Here is a 22,359-nt window from a genome sequence, read left to right on the forward strand (position 1 = left end):
TGATGAGTAGAGATGTAAAAGCCTAGTTAATCAGTTAACTGGTTAAACATTAGGTTGACCCAACAGTTAACCAACTAAAACAGGATCCAGGCTCGGGCCGGAGAAACTGCTGGGTCCCCATCAGAACAGCTCCCTGCCCATGGTGGGTCCCCCACAGGGCTCAAACAGCTCCCTGATTAGCAGAGAGCCCACAGCTAGGTTTTTTTTCTCTACAGGTGGTGCACATCCACATGCACCTTGATGCACAAAGTTTATTTCACACATGGCAAGAACAAATCGGGAACGCTGCTTATGGCTCTGGCTACCTGAGTCCCTGCTGCTTAAGGTGATGTGTAGGAATACAGTACGACTGTCCCTCTCCCACAGCCGTCTACGTCACATTTCACTCACAGCAATGGCAGCTCACATGTTGAGGGGCTCAGGCCTTTCATTCTATTTCACTGAATTCTGTAGCACACCAGGCATTTCTTGCTGCCTTCATCTTCCTGGAGAACAAGATTATTTTAGACTCCCTTGTAGCACGTACATCAGTCTGAGCTCTTGCGTGCTTGTATATTGCTCTGGCAATTGGAGTCGTCAGCGGGCCAAATGGGCACACTAGCTGTAAACCTCGCTTTGTGTCATGCGGTGAAACTGGCAAGAGACCAGCGTTAACGCTTTGAGCTGTGCGGCTGCAGAGGCTTTCTCCTGTGGATCGAATAGCTGGCAGCCAGCTTACGGCCATTGTCCTTTATAAGGACACTGACGAACGTACCGCTACTGTATTCAGCCTGTTCTGTGCTTGCCCTGCAACGCCTCTTTTAATCCTTCCAAGATATCCAGCCGCTCTGAGAGGTATATTTAGGTCACAGCTGCTCCTAACAGTAGGCGTGAGGGACTGAAGTGAAGCTGTATTTCTGTTGACCTTTCTTTGAATATTTCTGCCAGATCCCAGGAGGGTTACTGCAAAGTTGAGTGATGGTGGGGAAGTGGCTACAATTCAACTTAAGGCAGGGGATGTGCCCTTCAAACCCTGAACATTTTAAAGTGGGGCTGTTTCCTTGGGCTTGCGTAGTTACTCCCCCAGTTCCTGAAGGGAGCATAATGTGACCAACACTACATAATTGATCAGAACAGCTTCTCTGACTCACATCACTGGTAGCAATTAATATTGCTTCTTTCCCTCCTGTCTGCTGCACCCGCAGCCTCTTCTCAGTGCTAGCCAAGGAATTCCTGGTTGTGCAGTTCTAGACTGCCTCACTTGCAGTGTCTGCGAAGGAAAGGGAAATTGGGGCTTTCCTCTAAGAAGCTCCACGAACTAGCCCAGGTGAGAGGTTCTTTCAGAGGTCCAGAAAAGCTGCAGGCTGAATGGCAAAGGACTTTAAACTGGGCTCATGTGCCCTCTTCTGCTGTGATGTATAAAAGCAATCGGACTCTTAAGGCCTTGTCTGAGCACTATCAAAATCAGCTCTGGTTCTGGAGGCAAGTCTGTACAATGGTGGGATGGCTAAAGAACAGAAAACCTCTTAACAGGGTGGAGAAAGGAAGAAAGTTGAATCGGCTGGAAGGAGACAGCTTGAGCCATTCAACTTTCAGCTACTCGTAAATATTTCGTTAAGTCTTTAGACTGCAGCAGACAGACAATAAATGCAGCAAGCTAGGGACAAGTTCAGGCTTTTTCCTGCTGCAGATCACTTCTAAATAAAGCTTGCAAGACTGCCCAGAAAGTGGCCCTGTTGTTCCTGTAAATAGGGGAGTGGTGGAAACAGCTGCATTTAGGAAGTGAATTTTCAGCTGAGCCTACTTATGCAAGAAGCAGTTATGAGCAGAGATGGGGACACTGTTCCTGGGCATAATTAAAACACAGGGCGTAGGTAAAAGTTGGCATTTTTATTAAAAGGCACAACAATCTGACCAAAATAATTTGCCTTCACTGGCAGCTTCATTCAGTTCCCTTGCTCACAGTGTTCAAGGCATAGCTGGTTTTAAATTCAATAGCAGCTCAGGCAAGGGCTCTCTTGTTTGAGCACTTTCACTGAGTTCTCTCTTCAGGACAAGGGTGAGGCGTTATGTTCTCGACAGTTAGTTCTGTAGCCGCAAGGGCCAGCGATGTAGGAGGGTTGTAAGCGAACACGGACTGACTCCCCTTAGCCTTAAATGCCAAAGCCCACCCTGTGAAAAGCCAGAAAGACTGATTCCCAGAGTTGGTCTCCTCGAAGCATCATCCTTCTCTGCACACAAACTGCTGCTCAAAGGTAAAAGGCTTCCTCCAAGTCCTAGAGCACAACTCTTTTTGGCCCCCTCTCTATTATTTCCCGAACAGAAGGGCCTTAGGGAATGGCAGCCTTGGAAGAACGTGGGGTTTGCCGCTCTGTGAAAGCCCATGCCCATTCCAGGAGGAGCACAGACAACAGACCTGTATTTCTGTCCTAAGCGTCGTCTGAGAGGGGACCCAGTCCTGGGGGTTTCGGAGCGGTTTACAAAATCTCTCACGCTAATACACCAAGAAATGGCAGCAGCAGTTGAATCTCCTTTGCAGCTTAACGCTCGCTTCAGAATGAAGCCTCCCAGGGCTTAGACTGCAGAGCTGAGAGCGCTGCTCCCCACCGAGAGCAGGCCTGCTTTAGCCAGCATTTCCAGGAAGTAGTGTGATCACAGGCTCCGGAGACATGTTTACAATGCCCTGCGTTTCTAGACACACAGCTGGAGCAGGAGCAATTCAGGGATCTGGCTTTTCCAGGGTTCCCTACAAGAGCATCCCATCTACCGTACTACTTCAGCGGTCCTGAGGACACGTCTTCCTGGTGTGACCAAGCTGGTGGCAAATGCCACAAGCCCGTTGTCTCTTAGCAGTCGGTCCCATCTCAGAAGAGAAATTACTTGGTCTTTTAGCTTTGCCTCCTGATCCTCTTGAGTGTCCTTCATCCCGGAATTGGTTTGAAGGGAAGGCTCCAGCAGCTCCTGTAAGGAGAGAGATGGTTCTAAGCACTTTAATACCACCGGAGACACAGGGAGGGGGGAAGAATGAAGAGTCGAGATGGTCAGGGAATCGAGGTCCATTTAAGCATTTTACCAATCTTACTATTTAAAGTGTTCAGCACACTAAAGTCACTTCTGTCCTGCTGGATTTAAAGGCTAGTGCAGGAGAGCAAAATGGGAAGTCTGTTATATGAAGTCCACACTAAAAAGCAAAAACAGAGAGTATTCTGGGCTTTTTAGTTAGTTAATTTCACTTACCCCCCCCTCAAAACTTGCTAAAAATATCCTGATAGCTTTTTCCAGCTCCTCCTCTGTGATTTGACGGCGCTCCAGGAATAATCATTTTACCATTTCCCGCCCCTATGGTCAGTTTCTAAGAGACCAGCAGAAATAAAGGGGAGCAAGAAAAACCCTTCCTCTTTTAAAAAATAAAGGGATTCTAGGTAAGATTGAAAGTCCATTTTTTACAAATGGCCAACTGAACCCTGTAACGCTTGATAGTTGTCCCTCCAAGGAAAGTTTGATGCTGCCCCACCTGAAGGCTTTAGCTCGTCCTGTTACGCAGTAATGCAAGAGGGAGGAGATCTATTTTTAATGGAACTTGTACAGGAAAAGTAGCTCAGTGTTCCTTGGGTGGGATGGAGTGCGGCTCCAATGCCAGGAGAGGGAGGATATGCACCAAATTGATGCATACGCTTTTCAATTTTTTCATCCACTCAGTAATCGTAAGAACATACGAACAGCCATGCTAAGTCAGACCAAAGGTCCATCTAGCCCAGTATCCTGTCAATGCCAGATGCCCAAAAGGGAGGGATCACAACAGGTAATCCTCACATGATCCTTCCCGTCTCCCACTTCCAGAGAAACAGAGACTAGGGATACCATTCCTACCCATTCCGGCTAATAGCCATTGATGGACCTAACCTCCATGAATCTCTCTAGCTCTTTTTTGAACCCTGTCAAAGTTCTACCCTTCACCGCATCCTCTGGCAAGGAGTTCCACAGGTTGACTGTGTGCTGTGAGAAGAAAAATAGCTTTTCTGGAAACAGATACTTCAAACTGAGAGGACATTCCCCAATTGATGACGCTCAGTTTGGCAAAGGTCGAGAGCTCTGAAGTGGGCCCTCCAAGTGAATTCCCCCCTCAGCTTCCCACAGCCAGTAGCAGTGCCCTATTTGCTGAATAAGTCAGCTGAGAACTAACGCATATCAGGGCACCTGTGTGTTACAGACCCCGATCTAGCTCAGTCAAAGGGAAAGCAATTCAAAGACAAGCTTCTGAGTTTGTGTGTTGTTACAAAGAGCCAACCAAGATTTTTAGAAGAACACTGACATTTCTTTAAAGGATTCTCGCAATGCGTTTCCGACAAGCTACCTTACCACAGTCCGTGTCCCTTGCCTCTACAGTCCTTTTCCTATTTTTATCTTAAATGTAGGAAGGAGTGCCCTATCTCTCGGTTCAGTTCAGCTTTAAACACAGCCCACCCAAACCCCAACGCCAAGCACCATCCCAGCCTTACCTGGGGCCACGTTTTCATCCGCCCACTGGAAGAAGCCGCACTGCTGCTCTCTCGGCTTTGGGCACGTGTGAAACTGACGCCCTTTATTGGGTCCCTCCTTCTGGACAGTGCGTGTGATGGCCGGCTGATTGCACTTACAAATCGCGCCGCCCCCTCCTCCGGAGTCGAAACCGTTGCTTCCATGGTGGCCCAAAACTCTTCCTCCTCCAAGGCCCCGGAAACTTCCTTGTGGCCTTTCCCCCAAGGAATCAGAAGATGCAGCAAAGCTCCTGTGGGCTACGCTATTTCCCTCATCTGATGGTTGATCAGCCCAGAGGAAGAAGTTGCAGCTGCCAGCATTGCATTTATAGAACTGCCGGCCTTGGTTGGGCCCCTCTTTACGCACTGTGAGCAGTGCTGCCTCCTCCCTACAATTGCAAACCACTGCATTGTTCCCAGCGGGAGCTGGGTGAGTCGCCGCTCTGGGGGCCCTTGCTGCACCAGCGTTTGTGTGAGTTCTCCCCTGGCCATTCTCATTGCTGGCCATGCGGTTCAGGGACTGGTTGACCTGTAAGTAGTTAGCTGGCGGGTTGACTGACTGTACCGGTTTGGGCGCGCCTTGTAAATATTTCAGGTCCAAGATCTCTCGCAGAGTCTCATCGCAGCCTCCAATACAGCCAACAAATTCTAGGGGCAGCAGGGGTGGGACGCTACCTCGCTTGAATTTAAATTTCAGCCTAAATGAAAAATTTAAATCCACAGATCAGAATTCTCCCTCTCCAGACCTCAGTGCCTTTGCTGGAACCTTGAGGACCACAAAGTTTATTCATTCTATCGGCCCTCCCAGCCTTGCGCTGCACCCACCATTCTCCCAGTCTAGGAGGAATGGACTAGATTTATTTGGATGCCAGTCACTGCTGGTTTTTAATTGGCCGTAGCAATATGAAGCATCCTCAAACTGTCCCAGGACAGGATGTGCTGTGTCTGTAGCAATCCAAGCCCAGCTGAAAAACTGGACATGGCTTCCTATGTAGTAGCACGAACCACTGCAGCTGAGTGGTCCTGAGCGCAGAGGTGTATGTTCTGAGGGCAGTTGTGTGTTTGTAGGTAACTAATGATCCTCACCTATAAACAGGATGGGGTTTACACACAGCACAGACACTGTCGTCCTTGCTGACTTCCAGCACGCAGTCAGGAAACCACACAGCAGCTCTACAGTTAGGATAGTTCATGCAGCCGAGATAAAACCTGGGGAGGAATAAAGGGTTAGGATGTGGAAGAGGAGGAATCCAGGGAGCTCATCAGCTGTCCCATCTGCAGCTATAAACCTTATAGGACTGGGCTCACCAGTCAAACGTTACAGACAAGCATCACGAGGGTGTTTTATACAAGCTACTGTTTGCTTCTAGCATTGCAGCTCACATGAGTAAGCACAGCTCTCGCAGCTGGCGGCATGGGAACAACGGCCTGGAGGCTCAGGGCAGCTGGCATAGAATCAAAGAACACTAGAACTGGAAGGAACCTCGAGAGGTCATCAACGCAGGAGCAAGTATGGGCCTCATGGCAGGACCAAGCACCGTCTAGCTCATCCCTGACAAGTGTCTGTCTAACCTGCTCTTACATATCTCCAGTGATGGAGATTCCACAACCTCCCTGGGCAATTTATTTCAGTGTTTAACCATGCTGACAGGAAGTTTTTCCTAATGTCCAACCTAAACCTCTCCCCTTGCTGCAGTTTAAGCCCATTGCTTCTTGTCCTATCATCACTGTTGAGAACAATTTTTCTCCCTCCTCTTTGTAACACGCTTTTAGGTACTTGAAAAGTGCTCTCATGTCCCCTCTCAGTCTTCTCTTTTCCAAACTAAACACACCCGGTTCTTTCAGTCTTCCCTCCTTGCTTGTGTTTTCTAGACCTTTAACCATTTTTGTTGATCTTCTCTGGCATAACCATCCCCTTTGCCACAGTGGCAGGGGGAGAAAGGCTGGGGGAGAGCTGTGCACCACACTGAGCCGCAAGGGACCCACACAACATCAGCACACGGAACTGTCGACTGCTTATCTGAGATCACAGACCCGCCGTTCTTCCTGCTCTTCAGGACCATGTCGCTGCCGCACCGTGGACATTTCCGAATGGGAACAGGCATTGCTGGGTAGATTTCCTCTTGCTGTGCCAGTTCTGTCACTTCTCCAAAATACTGAGACAAAGCCTGATCCAGTCTGGAAAGAAACATGCCCACAGTTGCCTTGGTTTCCTCTGCAATGAGCGGTTACATTAGCTCTCATCTTCCATATGCCGGAGTGCTGATGCTGTGCAATCAGTGGTGGCCCGTCAATACAGGCGAACTAGGCAGTCGCCTAGGGTGCCAAGATAAACGGCCATTGAGGGCTTTGGAGGCAGGGGCGCCGATCGCGCGTTTCGCTTAGGGCACCAGTTGCCGGCAGCTCGTCTAGGGCCGCTCCTGTGTGTAACAAGGACTCCCCCCACTCCTCTTGGAGAGGCCTAAGCACGTCATGGAAATACGATAATCAGAGCCCGGCCTAAGCCCCAGACACAAAGCTAAGCCCTCCCCCTTCCTTGCAGCTGTCCTGGACGACTGCAGAGAGTTTTATGGGCACTCACTTGTTGGCTTTGGCCACAGCTTCGGTGAAGACATGCTTGTACTTCGCGACCTGCTGCCTCAGCACCACCGATTTGTCCTTCTTGCCCTCACAAATCAGCTTCAGATCAGCCTCCAGCTCCGCACGCAGGTCAGGCTTTGACATCTCGTAGCCCATGGAATCGTAGCCTGAGGAATGACAGCCGGCTGTAAGTGGAAGGAAGGGACGGCGAAGACACCTGCACGCCTAACTGCAGTCCTCGGCCTTACCTTCCACCAGCCCCATGCCCAGATGCCCTGGCAGGAACCTCTGATCTGGAGTAAGCCCCACGTACATCCGGGACTTGATGGTCTCAATGTGCTCGGCGTGAGTGGCATCAGTCCCTGAAAGCAGGCGTGCAGTTATGTGATTAGCTAGCCCCGTCAGGGCTCCACAAGCTGCTACTTCCTTTTACCAAGGCAAAATACAGAAGTAAAGGCACAAGACAATTTATCACAATGGGCAAGTACAGGTCCATGCTGCTGTCGTCTCCTTCTAACCTAATGCCCATTGTACAGGAGCCCGGAGGGCACAACTGGGCCCTAAATAGACGAGGGATGTAAAATCCCATTAGATCACTTAACCAGTCAAACGTTATGCTTAACCGGTTGACTGCTTAAATGGGTTCCTGTGGGTAGGGGCTGCTTGGGCATGGGGCTGGGCCCACCACACTTAGCGCAGGTGGGGAGCAGCTTTAGCTCAGTCGGGCCGCTAGTTAACCAGTAAGCATCACCTGGTAAGGGTGATACTTACCAATTCACTGTGTAACCAGTGACATCCCTAGAACAGACGGAGCTGGGAAGTAAAGCTGTGCAGCTCAGCTCCCTGGAGACAATTTGTAGAGTCCTATACAGACTCCAGACTTGGCCTGTGGACCTTCAGGCTGCTTTGGAAATGCAAGTGCCCACCCAATTTCTTTTATCTTGTGCCAGCGGTATGCGGGGAATTCCCCACCTTGTGGAAGAGAGAGATCATTACAGCCACAGTGTGACCAGGCAACCATGCAAGGAGAGGTGTGCTCTGCTAAAGCCAGCAGGAGGTCACATGGTCCCATTCGCTGCAGATACTGACCGATGCCGTGTTTCTCCATGAGTGAAATGAGATCGGCTTCCGTGAGGAGCTGGGGTGGGCTGGTCTCCCCATCCACCATCTCCACGGTGCTGGGCTGAAAGCGAGATCCCCTCTCGTACACTGGGAGAACCTGAAGAAGAGGGAGAAGCACAAATGCCAGTGAAACAACCTTCTACAATTTAAGAGAATTTAAAAGCCCGAAGCAGGCCCGTGTCCAGGGGTGCTGCATTGGACTGTTCTGCAGGAGAGTTGTGTCGCACTCCCTGGGGATTAACAGGCTCTGAGCTAGCATGCTCAATGTCTGGGGGAAAAAGTGGACCAAGCATCATTCAATACTGACACCTTCTGGCAAGTGAAGGGATGGCACCAAAAGCTAGCAAAAGGCTATCCTGTCCTGATGGTGCCCAGTGATGCAATGCCTTTCTCGGGAAGTAAAGGAGAGGGAGGGGATTAGGCAACTGATCAAAACTGCCAAAAGGAGCTGCAGGGATCTTCAGGTAACAGATGAACCTCCAGGTAGGATAATGATTGGAACTAGCGTGTTCTTCATGGAAGTCCAACAGGTACATCTGACCACAGAATTTAGCCCTTTAGCATTTACACAGAGGAGAGTTAAGGTAAGCTTAAATATTGAGTAACATTAAGAACATAAGAACAGCTGTACTGGGTCAGACCAAAGGTCCATTTAGCCCAGTATCCCATCTGCCGACAGTGGCCAATAGCAGATGCCTCAGAAGGAGGGATCACAACAGGTAATCCTCACCTGATCCTTCCCCTGTCACCCACCTCCAGAGAAACAGAGGCTGGGGACACCATTCCTACCCATGCTGGCTAATAGCCATTGATGGACCTAACCTCCATGAATCTATCTAGCTCTTCTTTAAACCCTCTTAAAGTCCTTCACCGCATTCTCTTGCAAGGAGTTCCACAGGTTGACTGTGCGCTAAGTGAAGTAAAACTTATTTTTGTTTGTTTTAAACCTGCTGCCTACTAATTTCATTTGGTGACCCTTAGTTCTTATGTTGTGGGAATAAGAAAATAACTTTTCCTTATTCACTTTTTCCACACCCATCATGATTTTATAGACCTCTATTATATCCCCCCTTAGTCTCCTCTTTTCTAAGCTGAAAAGTCCAAGTCTTTTTAATTTCTCTTCAGATGAGACCTGTCCCAAACCCTTAATCATTGTTATTGCCCATTAAATCCAGTTGCATCTTGTAACGATCCTTAATTTACCACCTCTCATACACTTTGATCAAGGCTGTTACCTTGTCACTCCACTTCTCGTAAGGATAGACATCCAGATAGTTTCTAGCCAAAATCATTAGCCCATGAGCCACAAATCGCTCATTAGCAATGTCAATCTCCACAGTTGTTTCTTGTCCCTTGGCATCCTGGGAGCAGCAAGCCAAAAAATGGCGCACAATGAATTCATATAGTCGTTGTTCATTCCCCTAAGACAACACACGAAGAGAAATGGGTAAGGAGTTTCCATCAAATAAAAGATACCGCGCTCATAAAAACCTAAGCTTAAAAGTCCTCCTTTGGAACACAAGTCCCTTGGGACCAGAAGTGAAGACATGAAATGGAAACTAGCAGAAGTGCAGATAAGAACAAGAGATGAAGGTTGTACTCCTAGCTCTCTCACTGACCTTGTTGGGCAAGTCATTTAGGCTCTGTGCTTTAGTTTTCCCATCTATGTACCGTCTTTTAGCGAATATACCCCGCACCCTAATATACTCCGCAGTTTTTGAGTTATCAAATCTTGTATACCCCATGCATGAGTATAACTCGCGGGGTATACAAGGCTGTGCCAGGGGTATATTTATGGCGCAGAGGGTGAGGGGGGCAGGGGAAATTAGCCAGCCACTCACCGCCCAGTTCCTACACAGCCTCCAGCCTCCGGGTGGGGGAGCACTCACTGCCTGGTTCCTGTGCAGATGGGTGAGTGCTCCCCCTGCCCCTTCCTACGGCTGTGGAGGAATTGGGTGGTGAGCGTTCACCTCCCGGAGGCTGTGGAGGAACTGGGTGGTGAGCTGGTGTGTAAAAAAAAAAAAATTTGCACACCCCGCACCTGAATATACCCCGCGGGTGTGTGCGCACGCACGCGCGTGCACGAGGGGTTTGTAAAAACAAATAAAACCCGCGGGTTATATTTGCTAAAATACGGTAATACAAGTACCTGTACACCTGTGTTAAGCACTGAAATCTTTGCATGATTTTACTTCCCACCACAGACATGAAGTATGACAAAACATCACTTGCTTCAGGCTGTCAAGCAGTTTAGGTCCCTATGCCTTTTTAAAAGTGCCAGTAAGGAAAACACCTGATATGCCATGAAAGAAAGATCTCCTCTGCATTGTGACTCAGGAGGAAAAGGAATCTCTAGTGGCAGTGTAAAACAAGTAAATCTCCACTGAAATCTGATGTGGACTTCAAAAGTCAAACTCTCAAGTAGATTAAGGTGCATATTTTAGCTTAGTGATAGAAATGCAGCCGCGTTAGTCTGGGGTAGCTGAAACAAAATACAGGACTATGTAGCACTTTAAAGACTAACAAGATGGTTTATTAGATGATGAGCTTTTGTGGGCCAGACCTGCTTCTTCAGATCAAATAGTGGAAGAAAAGAGTCACAACCATCTTGTTAGTCTTTAAAGTGCTACATAGTCCTGTATTTTATTTTAGCTTAGATTTTCTATTGTTTATTTTTCAGCTCGTTTTCTGTGGAGAAACATTTATGATCAGATAGCATATTTCAGACAGGATCTTTCAGGAGAGAAACCTACTTTTGAAGCTATAGTTTAATTTCATTTACTAGTAAATGTACAACAAGCCCCTGTCTGGCATAATCATTGTCTTACCTGTCACTGATAAGGTGTATTGTCAATAGCAGAAATCATACTAATGACTTAACTAACTCCTCTCTGTGTGAGACTCACCTGCAGGTCACCTGTGTATTTAGTGGGGTGAATGGGAGGGTGAGCCTGATCGGATTTGGTCCCATTCCGGGGGGTTGGCCCACCCTGGTCTAGAATCCTTTGTGCAAAGGCTCCCCAGTTGATGTTTTGGGTCTGCTGTTGTACCAAAGAAGTGAGGTTTAGGTCTTTGGGGAAAATGTTGGTCTCAGTTCGGGGATAGCTTATGTACCTTAGAGACAAGAAGAAAAACAAATAATCACATTGGACACTAACCAGTCACCGTTCCTCTCATGGGTTCTTCCCATTTCTGATTAAAGGTCTGCTGGTTTGTAAAAGCTATTTAATTCCAGCACATCCAGGTCTGGAATTCTTACCCTTGAGTATAGAGCTTTTCTGCTACTCTCATGGTTTCTTTGGCATTTATTTTCAGTTTGCGGGAAGCCAGCTTCTCGAGTTCCTGTGTTATAAAGAGACAGAAAAACAGGAATATTCACCGCCCAAACCTGAACATTCACAAAACCTCACATTCAATGTGCCTTCCAAAGGAAAAAACACAAGTCTTTTTAGCATCCTCACTTACCACAGTGTCCAGGGCCACGGGCCTCCATTTGCTCTTTGGTTTGCTCCCAATCTCGACAACGGTTGCTACTGGATCCTAAGCACAAAGCAAGCAGAAAGGAAAACCACACTCAAGTGTCTAAATGGAGTTGCTGTTTAAAGGTTCACAGGAGGCATCAGTGGCTGTTTAATGCTTTTGCCAACCAGAAGGAAAAGAACATAAGAACGGCCACACTGGGTCAGACCAAAGGTCCATCCAGCCCAGTATCCCGTCTGCCGACAGTGGCCAGTGCCAGGTGCTCCAGATGGAGTGAATCGAACAGGTAATGATCAAGCCATCCCTCTCCTGCCATCCATCTCCACCCTCTGACACACAGAGGCTGGGGACACCATTCCTTACTCAGCCTGGCTAACAGCCATTGATGGACCTAACCTCCATGCATTTATCTAGTTCTCTTTTAAGCCCTGTTATAGTCCTAGCCTTCACAACCTCCTCAGGCAAGGAGTTCCACAGATTTACTGTGCGCTGTGAAGAACTACTTCCTTTTATTTGTTTTAAACCTGCTGCCCATTAATTTCATTTGGTGGCCCCTAGTTCTTATGTTTTGGGAACAAGTAAATAATTTTTCCTTATTCACTTTCTTCACACCACTCGTGATTTTATATACCTCTATCATATTCCTCCTTAGACTTCTCTTTTCCAAGCTGAAAAGTCCCAGTCTCTTTAATCTCTCCTCATATGGGACCTGTTTCAAACCCCTAATCATATACATCTTTTCTGAGATGAGGAGGCCACATCTGTACGCAGTATTCAAGATGTAGGAATACCATGGATTTATATAAGGGCAATAAGATATTCTCTGTCTTATTTTCTATCCCTTTTTTAATGATTCCTAACATCCTGTTTGCTTTTTTGACTGCTACTGCACACTGCTTGGACGTCTTCAGAGAGCTATCCACAATGACTCCAAGATCTCTTTCCTGACTAGTTGCAGCTAAATTAGCCCCCATCATATTGTATGTATAGTTGGGGTTATTTTTTCCATTGTGCATTACTTTACATTTATCCACATTAAATTTCATTTGCCATTTTGTTGCCCAATCACTTAGTTTTGTGAGATCTTTTTGAAGTTCTTCACAGTCTGCTTTGGTCTTAACTATCTTGAGCAAATTTAGTATCATCTGCAAACTTTGCCACCTCACTGTTTTCCCCTTTCTCCAGATCATTTATGAATAAGTTGAATAGGACTGGTCCTAGGACTGACCCTTGGGGAACACCACTAGTTACCCCTCTCCATTCTGAAAATTTACCATTTATTCCTACCCTTTGTTTCCTGTCTTTTAATCAGTTCTCAATCCATGAAAGGATCTTCCCTTTTATCCCATGACAACTTTGGTGAGGAACCTTATCAAAGGCTTTCTGAAAATCTAAGTACATTATATCTACTGGATCCCCCTTGTCCACATGTTTGTTGACCCCTTGAAAGAGGCTATAAATGCTTAGTTGACACACGTGTTTGACAAGGTTTCCTACCTCCATGCACATCTGGTAGAGGACAAGGCATGCTGTGTGGTTAAAGAGTCGGTTCCTCTTCCAGTTGAAGTCTACAATGCCATCCTCGTGTTCATGGGTCACTGCATTGAAAAGGAGATCACTGAATCAGAGAGATGGTACAAAGCCAGACTGAGGCAGCTAGACAGGGAAGGAAATGGGGCAATGGAAAGCTCATATAGTTTGAGTAACTCTTCCCAACTCTGCAGAATGACCATGGCAAAGGAAAAAAGTCACACATCCCTAGCAATGTTTGCATATTACATAAAAGCATCACCCTCGTTCATATTTTTCAGTAAAGCCGTGTTTTGTTTTCTTTTCTAAAGTTCTGTCAGACTCAGAGCCCTGCGCTAATGTTCCAGAACATACCTTTAATTTTATAGAAGGCCTCCGGAACAAAGGCCTGGATGGCCTTAAACCTTTCTACCACAAATCCTAGAGTTGGGAATTGACAGCTACCATAGCTGATCAATTGCTCTGCTAGAACTTCTGGGAAAAGCTTCTGGAGTCTGAGGGTCTGGAATCTGGTGAAGGCAGCACCTGGAAGAAAACAAAAAGGGATACTAATGTTGAGAAAAAAATTGTAAATAGTAATCCCAGTACCTGTGGACTTGGTTGCTGACTAACATGACTAAGAGGCCCAGCAAACGTCACAGGAATAGTTAAGAACCTAACAGCTCCTTCAAAGAGCAACTATTTTAATGGAAACAACTGAGTGAAGACATGATCCATTTGTCTCAGAACTATATGTCCTACCCCAGAAACCACGATTTGCATTTTTGTCTAGGGTCACAGAGATGGGCAAGCTATGATTTTGAACCATCCGCATCACCTTCTGGGCTTTGGAAGAATACACAATCTGAGGTGGATGTCAGTTTTTTACCCTGAAACTTACAATGTCGACTAAAGGAGTTTAGATATTGTTAATGTGAGCTATGTATTGATAGCAAAACAATGAACACTCCTGATCAACAACTTGCCAGTGTAATTTTTCAGAATCCTTTTAAATTGCTCCTTTAAGAGCAGCAAAAAACACAGAGAGCCATACCCCACCCTTGCTTCATACCTATCCTGAGGTCCAGCTCCTGTCTGACATCCACAGCATCGCTAGTGTTCTGATCAGGTTGGACGAGGTTCTCACAGGCTGCTCTTACGGCACGAGGAGTGATCTCAGAAAAGCGGGCTCGGAACACCTGAAGATTTGGCTTCACTGTCAACCAGAAACAGGGATCAAACATGATTTACAACCCAATGGCAGAGACGGAATACTCAGTGATTGCCTGTAAAAGAATCAGTAGTAGCCAGCTTAAACTTTCCAGGTGACCCCATTCAAGAATCCAAATCCGGAATCCAAAAATAAAGCCCTTTTCAGACCACTGAAGCTTTCTAATGTCCTAGTAAGTTTCACTGATTTCCCTCTTATAAATCTAGTAAAACCACATCTAGTATGTTTGGGCCATTTTTATATCTTTGCAATCAAAAGGATCTGGAAGATGGTTTCCAAAGACACTGTTCTGCACTCACAAGTGCAGTGAGCAGCTCGCAGCTCCTAAAACTGGCCCTTGCTAGAGGCCTAAAGTATTGATAACGTAACTGGGAAAGTGCTGACAAAGCCTCTAGCAGTGGGAGAGAGAGACAGAGGGAGAAGTTCGGTTACTTGTTTGGAGAGAGCAGAAATCCAGTTACTCCTGGTGGGTCATCTTATTCTGACTACAATCACACTCCCCATCTCATCCCCTGCATTTAGTGAGAAGTGAACCGACCACATGACAAGTAAGCAGGTCTAGATGGAATTTAACCATATAGGTAGAAAGATGTGTTTATAATAAGTGGAGGAAAATCTGTGTTCACTTCTGATTCCCACCAGTTTCACAGAAGACCTCTTACACCTAGACTGCAAGTTCTGGTCAACTTAAACTGTACATTTTGGCTATGGCAGCAATAAATACATTAAACCACGCCCCCTCCTCCCTAGTCATTTTAACTCTGTCCATACCAGCTGGGCTGCCTCTATCCACCAAGACTCCATTGAAATCAATGGACTGTAAACGTAACCTTGCTGCTAGTGACATGTTACATTAAACATCCCCGGTGCATTCAACAGCAGAGCCAGTGTGTTCTGCTTGGACACAGTGCAAACATTCCACAGCAGCCTCGAGGGTAACACTGCTGAACAAGATAACTTTTTAGTAACCATTGTAAAGAAATTCAGTTCCGCAGAAAAACCTCCACCCACCAGCTTTGCAAACATGGATTATCTCAAAACCAATGTTCTCTCCTTCTCGATCACAGTCGGTCCAGATCACCAGAGCCTGGCACTGCCGGACTTCTCGTTCTAGGGTTTTCTGAGAGGAGAAAACGACACAGTATGAGACACAGCAAGTCACTTGTATGCCATCTAATTTGGTCCAGGAGTGAATCACCAACAGCAATGTCAACAATCTAACTTGATCTTGAAATGGAACATGTATCCACAGCAACAAATGTATTATACAGGTTGAACCTCTCTAATACGACACCCTCGGAACCTGACCAGTGTTGAACCAGAGAAGTCCAGTCTTGTCCAGCAGCATTACCAACACTTCCACTGCTTACTGGGCTCTTAGAAGATATTTAGGGGTGAATTAGAGCTAAACAACAGCACAGAACCAGGACTGGGGGCTATAAACAATCTTTATGGGACTGTGGGAAACTTGGCCACACCCATGATAAGCAGCTATCCAGCTAACTAAAACCATGCCAGACTATGGATGTTGCCTGACCAGAGAAGTGCAGGACTAGAGAGGTTTAGCCTGTAGTAAACTGTTCTGATTTCCATTCTGTTGCATGCAACATATCCCATTCTTCTAAGTTTTTGACAGAATACTGTTACTGTACTTTACTTATTTAGCCTTACTAAATACAGAGGTGTATGTGCACATTAGACCACCATTTGTGTGGTTTCTGTACTTTTTCTTCTCAGTTGTGCACACATCTGAAATTAACAGCATCGGTTGCGCTGCAAATTTTCAGCTAAAATATAATTTTATTCATACGAAATATGCCAGCGAGAGTAGGACCTCATTAATTTTCACTAAGCTAATTAGGTGCATGTTCAAGTATTATATCAATTTCCTGGTTATAAAGGGGTGCTGGATTAACACTGTATGAGAGCTCCCTATGACCACTTATACGGAAAGATTAGTCTCTCGTGAGACTAGTCAGTGAGCAAAGTTTTTGATGACTACAGTAAATACTCACTTATCTGCATCTATTTTATATACAAAGTCATCTAAGGCTGGATTATGTCCCTTAATATATTTTATTAAACTCAAGACTTTCCTATGTAATCTAGATGGAATTGTGGCCATTAATATATTGGTTCCAATAAGGGAACTTAACTTTAAATCAGTCAGTCCTTTGATCTGGCTGCCTAATTGAGCATAGGCTAGGAAACTAAGTTCAAAGGCAGTCAGCATGTATGGACTAAAGAATGTGAGTAAAAATATTTATGCTGGCTACAATCCCAGAGAGCTAAAGGTTATAGACAGAGGTCCAGTCCTCTCTCTCTGTCTGCACCAATATTTGTGGAACCCATCACTAATATTTGAGTATCAGGGTGCCTTTCAAAAGTACATACCTTAATATCTACAAAGTTTTCAGGGCAGTATTTCTCAATTTCAGCTTCAAAGAGTGCAAGTGGGTTGCAGCTATGCCTGAGGAAGAGATGATAAACAGCAGGACTTAATGTACAAAAGAAACCAAAACATGCACAAGAGCTTACCTAGTACTTTCTATTTCTTATTGGTGTGCTGCTGAACTGAATTGCCAGATAATGGTTATAGTGGCAGCATTACTATCCTGGTCTTAGATAATTTCACCTGAGTTAGATTTATCCAATAGCAGGGATGTAAAGTCCTATTTAAAAAGTGAACTGGTTAAACGTTATGTTTAACAGCTTAACCAGGATCCCGAAGGCATGGGTCCAGCCCCGTAGGAGTGCATGGCGACCCCAACTGGGCTGGAGCACCTGAGATGCGGTGGCCCGGTAGCCGTTTAACTGGTTACCTGGTAAGCATCACCCGACAAGGGTAAGTCAGTCCCTATCCAATACCAACAAAGTTTTGCCAGAATAAATCCATTACCCTCCCTATTTGGTAAGACATGTTTTCAAGAAAGCAGGGTTTGCTATTTGGTCCTGAGTGCTCTCTCCTTGAACTGACAGAGATTGCTCAGACTTTGAATGAAAGCCAAAAAAACCTGGCTTATATAACCTCAGTGGTTCAAGTCTTCAAAGGAAGGGATCTTGTTTTTTTTTCCTTGTCACAGCATTAACAGGAATTCCACTCCTGTAAAATCAACAGATCATCTTCTGAGGAACTGCAGATGCTACTGCGGAGGTTAAATCATCTGAACCCTTCTACACTCATGAATGGTAGCAAAGAATTTGGGAGCTATACTTAAAGAAAAGTTCCCTCTGTTTTCAGAAATACAAAATGGAGCTGGAGGATTCCAATGAGTCACACCTTTTAGGAAAACACTTGGCTAAGTAAAGAGCACTTTAATGTCAATCAACTTTTGGAATTTGATTTATTTTCTTTGGTCTATTTTTTAAACTGTTTTACAGTACCGTCAGCCCTTTCAAGGAAGAAGAGGCTAAAATATTCTAACAAATGGCCACTTATAACTTACCTGTTCCTATGTTACTCACCATGGCCACTGGGAATTCACACTGACCACACGGATAGAACTCAAATCCTCCTGCTCCAAAAGAACAGGCCCTAATATCTGAACTAAAGATCTATCTTCTTTAGCTGTCAAGGGCACACAGCCTCCGACACACAGCTCTGATTCCATCTAACTGAGGACAATGCTACACACACGTGTTAGCCAGTTCATTAATTGTTGTAAATTATGTTTCACAGGCTTATTTCACTGCACATCTCAGCAGAAAACAAAGATGACAAGCAGCATGTCATCAGCTCTCAGGTACTAACCATTTGCGAAATGGCATCTTAAAGTCATGGGCCAGCAAATGTCCAGAAACAGATGTCATCGCCACAGTAACATTCTGCAGGAAACCGATTGAGATCATTAGTCTTAAATGATTGCTTCTGTTTTGCTAAAGTCTGCATACTTTGGTGCCCCGACTACAAGACACATTGCTCTCATTTGATGGATCAGATCCATCAGTTTCTAATCAACAATATTTATCTTCTGTTGACATAGTAACAGTTCCCCCTTCCAGCCACAGCTGAGCATTGTACACATGCTATCCTACATAATATGGGAATTCTGAATGTGAGTAATGAGTAGGAAAATATCTACTTGACTTAATGATGCTTAACACGTATGCAGAGCTTTTCATCTCTGGATCTCAAAATGCTATGTTGTCTATGGGAAAACCATGGCAAAGAGATGTAAAGTGACTTCAAGCCACCCTGGAGGTCAGTGGCAGAGCCAGAAACAGAAGTCATATCTCCTAACTCTTAATCCAGTGCCTAAACCACAGAACTATACTGTCTTGTAGGAGATAAAGGCAGCACAGCACTCATTGTGGAAAAGCTATTCCCCCTATGTGTTCTAATGAAAACCTTAAGATCTCAATTTCACAATAATTTGGTTATTCTTCATACACACATTCTTTGCACAGTCTGAATACACAATATTGTACTATTTTGATTAACCAGACAGCATTTTGTGTGTTCCCTGAACCAAATGATTATATTGCTTTATGAAAAAAAAGATGGAACCTACCTGGCCAAACATATGACAGTCATATTCATAAATCTTGTTGAACTTGGAAAACCCTTCTCTCTAAGTTAAAAAAGAGATGTTTAAAAAACTGCTGTTCTCCCAACCAATGTACATAAACAACAGCTATCGCAGAAACTATGGAATAGGTGGTAAATGAAAAAACAGGCTGCTGTCATTCACGTGTCCCATTTTTCAGTGAAATCAAATAAGATACAGAAGAAACGCAGGCTGAATGGAAATGGCATTGGCCATTTATAGAAACACCACACTTAAATGGTGTTTTGCAGTGTCAGAGCACTGTGCAGCACACCTGAGAGGCAGGGCAAGAGTTACCTCCTTCTTACAGCTGGGAAAACTGGTGCAAGGAGATTGCATTGAACAAGTAGCCAGTGACACAGTTGAGATTTAATTCTTTGGATGAAGACTGAAAAATACTCCAAGTTACCAATGAACAACGATCAGCACACACTGTTCAGAGAGTAATTTCTACTTGTCAAGGTTTGTAGACGTTTCTAGATGGGGCCCAAACATTTCACACTATCCTCTTTGGAAGCACGTAGTTATCTAGATTGATTCAGACTATCAATTTTCCAGTAATCAATTTTTTTTCTTCTATCACATCTTTCAACCTAGAAGCTACCTTCACTTTTATAAACATGAAGCCTCCAAGCACCCTGACTAAAGGTATTAGACCTATTTTACATAAGCAGGGCTCACCAAGCGGCGGTGAGCCTTGTGTAACCGTGCACTGCGCATGCACTGACCGCACTGCACGGCCGCACCGGGCTAAAATCTACTCGCCACGGGCAAGTAGATTACATTAATTGTCAAGCCCTGTACATAAGGATAGATTGAGGGGCTGAGAGGTAAAGTGAATCGACCAAGGTCACAGAACAATCCATGGCAGAACAGGAACAGACCCCTGAGTTCTGTGCTCTCGCCATTAAAACCTATTCACGATGTTAAAAACTCCAGGCTCTGCAATTTGATGAGAAGCAGGACAAGCAGCAGCATTTTTGACCTGATAAATCAACTGCATTACAAGACACCTCACTTAACCCACCACAGCTCATCTTCAGTATGAATCAGTTTGGGAAAGGCCAGAGTGTAGAATATCATAAGCTGTTGCATGTAAGGATTAGAGATGTAAAACTTTAAATTTAACTGATTACATTGGGGTAGGCGGCAGAGGGGACCATTCCAGCCCCTGCATGCCATGGCCAGGATGGAGCAGCTGCTCCGGTCTGGCTGCTTCTGACCCCATGCAGGCTGGGAGCTGGCAGTCCTTCCCCCGATTTGCCCTCCCTTGCTTCCAGCCGCCCCTTCCCTCAAGGCTGCTGACTCCCCTTAGCCGGAGGCAGAGGGCTGCTCACAGGTAACCATTAACAGTTACCCAGTAAGCAGCAACTATTAAGAGTGCTGCTTACTGGGTAACCGGTGACCTGGTCACATTCCTAGTAAGGACTGAAATGTTCTGCAGAACAGCCCAGGGTTCTAACCAAAAGGGGTGCTCAGGGTCAGGACTGATTTGTACTGGTACTGAAACAAACGTGGATACAATGAACACATTTCCTGGCTCTAGTGGGAACTCATACAGAAGGTGTTAGCCTTTCATTCTAGTCTGATCACCTAAAGTAATATCTGCTTTAAGCAGTCTCAGTCGTATTTGGATGCTGTAAGGCAGCCCCACTATATAATCTCTATTTTAAGACCGAATGAACCAAACCAGAACCAACGGAATGATTGGCAAGTGCCCCTTAACAAGCTGTTTATGTAGCTGGAGAAACAACACCCAATTAGAAAGAAGTGACCCAAAAAGAAACCGATGCTGTTACTCACTGACCCGCCTCATTCTGCTGTTGGAGAGAACATCTGCAATTCCTCTGGCAGCATCATTTTTCTCTGCCACACAGAGGACCTTCTGGATGTTTCGGAATGTCATATTCTCTGCAGCCTGGGAAAAGAGACTCCAGGACTGAGACAACAACCGGATCCCACAGCGGGCAAAAAGCTTGGCCTGAAAGTTCATTCTGAGAGCTGATGGCAGCTCCCACCTTGCCAAGACATGTTGCCGTTTCCTCACGTCGTGGCCACTTGCGCCCCGTCAGACATTCAATGGGTATCAGTAAAAGCAAAGGATCCCACCCCCAGGAGGCGCTCTCCTATGGTAAGCAGCCACGCTAACGTAGCCCTAGCAGGGTTCTGACGGGGCAATAGTTAGAGGCACTCAGCTTCCCCACTGACACCTGCCAGCAGCTCACTGTAAATTCCACCACACACGTTTTAAAAGTTAAAGCAGGTGCTAATTCCAGATGTACATCTGAGCTATAAGAGATTTCCTCTCCCTTTCCCAGTAACTGCACAGTATTTACCCCATCACCCATGTCCTTCCCCCGCTAGATTCTGCAGCCTGAACCCTCCCCTGCCTCAGCCCAATGGCAGCGGCTCCCCCTCCTCTCCTAGCCCCCCCAAGCCCAATGGCAGGGGCTCCCCCTCCTCTCCTAGCCCCTCCTCAGCCCAATGGCAGCGGCTCCCCCCCCCCCCTCCCTCCTCTCCTAGCCCCCCCCTCAGCCCAATGGCAGGGGCTCCTCCTCTTCCCCCCTCCTAGCCCCCCCCTCAGCCCAATGGCAGGGGCTCCTCCTCTTCTCCTAGCCCCCCCCTCAGCCCAATGGCAGGGGCTCCTCCTCTTCTCCTAGCCCCCCCCTCAGCCCAATGGCAGGGGCTCCCCCTCCTCTCCTAGCCCCCCCCCCAGCCCAATGGCAGGGGCTCCCCCTCCTCTCCTAGCCCCCCCCTCAGCCCAATGGCAGGGGCTCCCCCTCCTCTCCTAGCCCCCCCCTCAGCCCAATGGCAGGGGCTCCCCCTCCTCTCCTAGCCCCCCCCAGCCCAATGGCAGGGGCTCCTCCTCTTCTCCTAGCCCCCCCCTCAGCCCAATGGCAGGGGCTCCCCCTCCTCTCCTAGCCCCCCCCTCAGCCCAATGGCAGGGGCTCCCCCTCCTCTCCTAGCCCCCCCCTCAGCCCAATGGCAGGGGCTCCCCCTCCTCTCCTAGCCCCCCCCTCAGCCCAATGGCAGGGGCTCCCCCTCCTCTCCTAGCCCCCCCCTCAGCCCAATGGCAGGGGCTCCCCCTCCTCTCCTAGCCCCCCCCTCAGCCCAATGGCAGGGGCTCCCCCTCCTCTCCTAGCCCCCCCTCAGCCCAATGGCAGGGGCTCCCCCTCCTCTCCTAGCCCCCCCTCAGCCCAATGGCAGGGGCTCCCCCTCCTCTCCTAGCCCCCCCTCAGCCCAATGGCAGGGGCTCCCCCTCCTCTCCTAGCCCCCCCCTCAGCCCAATGGCAGGGGCTCCCCCTCCTCTCCTAGCCCCCCCCTCAGCCCAATGGCAGGGGCTCCCCCTCCTCTCCTAGCCCCCCCTCAGCCCAATGGCAGGGGCTCCCCCTCC

The 22,359-nt window shown here is 46.9% G+C and overlaps 1 protein-coding gene across 1 annotated transcript; it reads right to left on the reverse strand.

Moving 5' to 3' along the window:
• Positions 1-1,850: 1,850 nt before the first annotated feature.
• TOP3A (DNA topoisomerase III alpha) lies at positions 1,851-21,421 on the reverse strand. Its single transcript, XM_014575244.4, has 19 exons — positions 20,773-21,421; positions 18,930-18,989; positions 18,170-18,243; positions 16,813-16,888; positions 15,430-15,538; positions 14,260-14,403; positions 13,563-13,733; positions 13,176-13,276; positions 11,664-11,738; positions 11,458-11,540; positions 11,105-11,312; positions 9,434-9,619; positions 8,166-8,295; positions 7,325-7,438; positions 7,078-7,243; positions 6,531-6,674; positions 5,583-5,705; positions 4,479-5,194; positions 1,851-2,940 (listed from the first exon to the last, which is right to left on the reverse strand). The coding sequence occupies exons 1-19, from the start codon at positions 20,956-20,958 to the stop codon at positions 2,756-2,758; spliced, it is 3,051 nt and encodes a 1,016-aa protein (XP_014430730.3). The 5' UTR covers positions 20,959-21,421; the 3' UTR covers positions 1,851-2,755.
• Positions 21,422-22,359: the final 938 nt, after the last annotated feature.

Source organism: Pelodiscus sinensis, chromosome 15, assembly GCF_052426305.1.
Source record: "Pelodiscus sinensis isolate ZL-2025 chromosome 15, ASM5242630v1, whole genome shotgun sequence".
NCBI classification, from domain to species: domain Eukaryota; kingdom Metazoa; phylum Chordata; order Testudines; family Trionychidae; genus Pelodiscus; species Pelodiscus sinensis.